At 44.4% G+C, this 6,290-nt stretch overlaps 1 protein-coding gene across 4 annotated transcripts; it reads left to right on the top strand.

Annotated features, from left to right (window-relative positions):
• The first annotated feature begins 1,416 nt into the window (after positions 1–1,416).
• LOC138411934 (uncharacterized) lies at positions 1,417–4,672 on the top strand. Of its 4 annotated transcripts, XM_069533624.1 has the most exons (11): positions 1,420–1,977; positions 2,050–2,156; positions 2,233–2,401; positions 2,512–3,079; positions 3,154–3,275; positions 3,344–3,469; positions 3,642–3,707; positions 3,785–3,966; positions 4,056–4,161; positions 4,247–4,302; positions 4,389–4,672. In XM_069533624.1, exons 3-8 carry the CDS (start codon positions 2,351–2,353, stop codon positions 3,875–3,877), a joined length of 1,026 nt encoding a protein of 341 aa, XP_069389725.1. In that variant the 5' UTR covers positions 1,420–1,977; positions 2,050–2,156; positions 2,233–2,350; the 3' UTR covers positions 3,878–3,966; positions 4,056–4,161; positions 4,247–4,302; positions 4,389–4,672. The 4 variants fall into 4 exon arrangements, with proteins under 4 accessions (XP_069389727.1, XP_069389725.1, XP_069389724.1 ...); XM_069533623.1 differs by having other exon boundaries at positions 4,247–4,672; XM_069533625.1 differs by having other exon boundaries at positions 3,157–3,275; positions 4,247–4,672.
• Positions 4,673–6,290: the final 1,618 nt, after the last annotated feature.

A 6,290-nucleotide genomic window follows, 5' to 3' on the forward strand; every position in this document is an offset into this window, starting at 1 on the left:
TCCTCACCCAAAATACCGTCCACCCTCACACCCTGTGCATTAACAGAACTCACCCTATGTGTCGGGTCGGCCACAGCGACGGGTCTCCGCGGAGCGACCGGCCCCCTGGGCGGAAGGTCCGCCGCCGCGGGAGCGGCGCCCCAGGTGGGAGCCCTCCGCCGCTCCGGTGCCGGTGGAGCGGCGGGGGCTCCAGCGTCTGCAGCCGCCCCCGGGCCGGGTGGAGCCGGGTCGCTCCGTCTCGGACAGGCTCTCACCGTGTGTCCCTCCTCTCCACAACCGAAGCACTTCATCACCGATGAAGTGGCAAAAATCACGTAGTCGTAATCATCTACTTTAACGTGGAAGCAAAGGTTGAGCTCCTTGCTCCGGTTGTTAAGTATCATATACAGTTTTCTCCGGTGAGACACCACGTGTTTCAGTAATGGAGACTTACATCCAGACAACATCTTGCGGATCGGGGACGCCACCTTCCCGTGTCTGGACAGCTCTCTGCTGAGGAACTCATCGTTTATGAAGGGGGGGACGTTCGACAGGACTACCTTGGTGGCGGGTTGGGACAGAGGTAGCACCTTGTACGAAAACGCCGTTCACGGTGATTCCTGTCTCGACGACCGAGTTCACCTTCTACACTCGGTCTAGGAAAACAACCACGGCACTGTTCATTAGAGCGGCCGACACGACACCGCCGTGGCCGACCTTCTCCCCCACAGCGAGGCTGAGGTCCTCCACGCTGCAGGGGAAGGTGGCAGAGATCTTAACACCGTGTTTGCGGGTGAGATGTTAAAAACTCCCGCTAGACATGGCGCCTGCCACGTACCGGCAAGACGCAGGTGAGGGGAAACACACAAATACACCAAACACTAAACTGCAAACTACTGTGAGATAATGTGATTATTGAACTATGTGAGAAATATAACATTAAATAGTGAGAAAATAAGGCAAATGAAACGATTTAACGCTAGACACCACCACCAGCTCTCAGCTCCAAACACACTCACTCCGCCATGACAGAGAGAGAGAGAGAGACAGAGAGAGAGACAGATAGAGAGATAGATAAATAGATATACATAGTATAGTAGTATTTAGATTTAATCAAAATGGACCCTAAACTGGTCAGAGAAATTACAGACTTCCTGAAGCATAATGCCTTTCCGTTAGGTTTAACCTCTAAACAAAGATACATCATAAAGAGGAGTGAAAATGATACCTTTAAGGGTAAGTAAAAGGTGTTCCACACAATAAAGCAGTAATGTGGACTTACTAATATCATCATGGCCCTCAGATGGGCAGCTTCATTACACATGCCGTCGAAGGAGGCAGGGTGACTACCAGGCCAAAGTAGTTACCTCCCCAGACAAGGCAAATGGCATCTTTGTGGCCTTCCATGCAAGTGAGCATGGTGGCCACTGTGGAATGGAAAAAACTGTGGATGCCATTTCCTTGAGGTACTACTGGCCTGGGATGGAAAAGGACATACGAAAATGGGTGAGCTTGATCTAATATTGTTAGTAATCTCTGTACATGGTAGTTTAAGGTAAACACACTCTTTCATATTCAATTTGTTTATCTTCTCATTTACTGATTTCTGAAATTTGTTTAGGTATTGGAGTGTCCGCAGTGCCAGGCCAAACGGAATGTCCTCAAGATAAAGACGGCTTACGTCCCAATTGAGGTGACTGCACTGAAATAACTCCCTAACCCAGAATAAGATTTCATTTCCATATCATGCTTTGTTTTCCTCAGGTAACGGAGCCACTTGAGCTTGTGGGCATGGATCTGGTGGGAAAATTGGCACCAACCAGACAAGGGCACCAATATATCTGTGTGATGATTGATTATTTTACTAAATGGACTGAGGCCTATCCTCTAAAGACTAAGTGTGCTGCTGAGGTCACAGAGTGCATCTTTAACTTCTTTTATAAGTTTGGTGCTCCAAAAAGGCTTCTAACAGACCAAGGAAGAGAATTTGTTAATGAGGTAAGAACTCCTAATGCCATCTGAATCTTAAATTATATGGTGTCAATATGAATGTTTCCACCTTTCTTACAGCTCAACTACAATGTCTGTGAGAAGCTGGGGATAAAAAGAAGTCTATGCTCTCCCTACCATCCCCAGACCAACGGCTTAGTGGAAAAAATTAATGGGACTATTCAAAGGTATTGTAAATGTCTATTTCCGTCTTCATTAACACTGCAAAGTTAAGGTCACAGTGTTGGGTGTATGATCTTGCAGGACCTTGACTAAGTTGGTTCGGGCCTAACCTAATACTTGGGATGGGCACCTCCAAGCGACACTGTTTGCGCTAAGGACCAAGAAGCAGCTCACCACCAAATACTCCCCGTATTTCCTCATGTTTGGCCGTGAGGCCATGTACCCTACTGAAGTTCCAGAAGAGTATCTGGTATGTAGTAAAGTACACATGTAATGTGTGTATTGGGGTAATAATGGAAATTATGATTCTTAACTTCATGGTTGCTGTTACTCAACATTCTGAAGTGTTTCTTGACACAGGTGACCGATGAGGGTGTGGAGGCCCTCATTGGCCAGGAAACACAACCTCTGGGTACACAGAACCTCCCAGCACACTACACCATAGCTCAAGCCAACATGGGGAAGATGAGGGACAAGATCAAGAGAAAAAGAGAGGAGTTGGGACAAGATGACAGATTTGAAGTTGGAGACAAGGTGATGAGGGCAAATAAACGCCAGGAGCAAAAGAAGGGGGGGGGAATGGAGACCTCCATGCTTGGCCCCTTCACCATAATAAAATTGGAAGGGAAAAGTGCTGACCTGGTAACAGAGAAAAGCAAGATGATTCACAAGGTCAACATTGACCAACTCAATAGATATATTGAGCCCACCCCACGCATCCCCCACAAATGGGTTACTGACTCACCCTCATCTCCTACCGTCTCACCCTCACCTCCTGCCATCTCACCCTCATCACCAGCCATCTCACCCTCATCTCCAGCCGTCTCACCCTCACCTCATGCCATCTCTGTGTCATCTCCAGCCATGTCAGCAGTGTTTGTCCCTGCAAAACTTTGCAAAAAAGTCCATTTAGACACTTTAGAAGCAGGTAATAGCAAATAATGAGTACAATTATTTTGCTAATGTTTATTGCAAGTAATCTGTCAACTTTTTTCTGTATAGTAGTAGAGACAATCTGGGCCGAGCAAGCACCAGAGGTATTACGGAGCAAAATTGGCCCATACTTGCTTTTCACACACAACCTCCGGGAACACCTTTCTCCAGGGACACTTCTGGAAAGTGAGGTAAGCAAGAAAGGTTTCAGCATTTTATTTTGCATTCACATGTGGGTAAAAATTTGATTTCATTACAGATCATAAATGCCTACCTCACACTTTGCCTGAGGAAATTCAGTAGAGGAGGCAAAGGCCAGTGCTTTTTAATTGATTCTTTTCAGATGACTGACATTTGGAAAGGGAAAACCAAAGGGCTGAGGAAGGTAAGTTATAAATGTGATTACACTGAAAATTAGGGAGGATTGTCTTATTCCTTCACTCGTAAACCCATATGTTTGTTTTCTTTGTCCTATGTTTATTTATTCTGCATCTCAATATTAGAGCAGATTCCTCATGTGAAAAATGTTTTCTGTGTACTATATTGCATAAATGCAGGTGGATCCACTGGACTATGACATTATGGTTGGAGCTGTCTGTGAAAACCAGCACTGGACACTAACAGTAAGGGGCTGTGGCTATAATCACACTATACAGCTCCTGTTTGAATAATTCCTTATTTGCTTTTATAATTTGTCCAGGTGATGTATCCAAAGGAGAAGCGCTCTGTCTATGTGGATCCTTTTGGGGCACAGAAAGAGGCATTACAAAAATGCAGTGCAGTGACCAGGTAGAGGGGGGGCAATGGTCCCGCTGGTCCTGTGAGACGGTTACTCCCGCTCATCAAGAGGATGCCACATCATGTGGTGTTATTGTGTGTAAAGTAAGTGAACGTGCTTTGAATCAATCATTCCAAAAATAAATGGTTGGACCGTTTCTGCATCTGTGTTTTCCACTTGTTTCTTGTTTCAGTTAGCAGACATGATTTTAAATGGAGAAGAGTTCAATGTCATTTTTAATAAGCCAACTATCCTGTATGAAAGAATGCAGATAAGTCAGCGGCTGATCAACGCAACAGGTTGGTGTTTTATTTGTTTTTATTAGATATTGTAAAACAAGAGCTATTTATTTGAGAAAATAACATAACTATGTTTCATGAACAGATGATTTGTCTGGACTATGCCGAGTGTGTGGTGTGTATGACACAGATGTGCAATGGGTGAGGCAGACTTTAAGCACTTTCAGTTTATGCATGTCTTACTTATGGTACTGCAATACATGTTAATGTTTTTTCTCTACTTCCAGATTGCTTGCACACTATGTTACAGCTGGTATCACTTAAGCTGTGTTGGGCAACCAGGAGTGGATGGTGACTTTTACTGTCCTATGTGCATCTAATAAATTATTTATGTACTAAAACTCCCTCCTGGCTGGTCTACCCGCTAGTGCTATCCAACTACTGCAGCAGCTGGACTTGTCTTTAATTTACCTAAATTCACTCACACCACTCTGCTCTTCATATTACATTGAATTCATATGTAGCTGGCTACGTACCACATGCTATTCAGGTAGCTTGATTGATTTATTGAAATGTCAAAAAAATAAAAGTGCCTTAATCCTCTTATACCTTTTTTGTGTAGTTATTCAGAGACTGTGTATTCTGTGTAGTGTGTGGGTGAAGGCATAGCTTTTGATATTTTCACACAAATAAATACCTTCACATTCAGACCAGGTTAGACCTTTCAAATGACATTGGAATCGAGAAAAACCATCATGGGGTATATTAAGTTAAAGTTAAATGTAGTTGACATCTCACAAATTAAGGTAACTAACTATGCGGTTCAACAAACGCTAACACAATCCTGCTGGTGAAGATGCGTGCGCAGGTGTACATTTGTGTTGTGTCTGTTACAAGCCTCTCGCTACTTGTGTTTGTATTCTTGCTTCACACCAACCAAGGTATCAACGAGCACACGAAACGCACACTAATAGTAAAGACGCATAATAATGGTGGCTTTTCTGTATAGCAATTTTTCATGATGTCGTACTGTTTTAAACACACGGGCGCAGCAGGGTCCAAATGTGTGACGTATGAACGATAATGCTGAGTGTACAGTTAAGTTGTGACTGTCACAAGTTAACCTGGGCGTATTCACTTAAACAGTAACACATGGTGAGTGGTTCGCAGACTCCACAGTCATCAGAACAGTCATCAGAACGTAAAGGTGATAATGCTTCCTCAGCCAGATCAGTGGCATAGTGGGTAGCGTCACCACGTTTACGTGAGGCGTTTTTATGTGGAGCACAGCGTATCTACTTCCGTGGTGGGATTTTACTCACATTTATATTTAGCCCCAATAATAATAATAATTATTATTATTATAACTTGCCAGAGTTGTCATAGCTACACAGGGTACTTTATTTACTCCTTCGAGTGACACAGCCCCAACAAAGCACGTAGTCATCTGACAGAAGAGAAGAAATACACAACACGTTGTTCGACCATGAAGTCGTTTAGTTCGTTTTCCACATTTGCCTCGTCACACGTGTCACGTTCACAACACACTCGACTCAGTTCAGACAGATCATCTGTGGATCACACACAGATAAACAACACTGGCAATACAGAAACTACGAAAAACAAACACACCCGTGTTCTGATGAGCGTTTGGGTTGTTTTCATTCTCCGAGGACTGAACCTCATGGTCGAGAACATCGAGCACATCTTTTAAGATCACGTCTGCTGACTTTAACCAGCAGCGAGAGTCGGAGGACACATGAAGCTAAACACATCCAACACAAGCACGATCAACAACTTTACTCACACGTGAGCTTTCACCTTGTTGTTCATGTGAGGCATGTTTTCATGTGACAGGTGTTTGGTGTGTGCGCATTGTAAATGATCACCAGCGTCACACAAAGGCACTTTGCGTGGAGCTGGCCACGCGTGTGTATTCTTCATAACGCCATGTTTCTCCCATGAACGATGGTCATCAGTTTGTGAAGCCTGTTAAGTATGCAGCGTTAAATCTGTGTTCGGACTATCACCAGATGACATGGTGGCTGTGGCTGAGGGGGTAGAGCGGTCGTCCTCCAACCAGAGGAGATCCCCAGTCTTCCCATCTGCATGCCAAAGTGTCCTTGGGCAAGATACTGAACCCCAAACTGCCCCAAAGTGCTATCTATAGAAGCACTCTGTGTGTGAAT

This window comes from Paralichthys olivaceus, chromosome 10 (genome assembly GCF_024713975.1).
Source record: "Paralichthys olivaceus isolate ysfri-2021 chromosome 10, ASM2471397v2, whole genome shotgun sequence".
In the NCBI taxonomy this organism is placed as follows: domain Eukaryota; kingdom Metazoa; phylum Chordata; class Actinopteri; order Pleuronectiformes; family Paralichthyidae; genus Paralichthys; species Paralichthys olivaceus.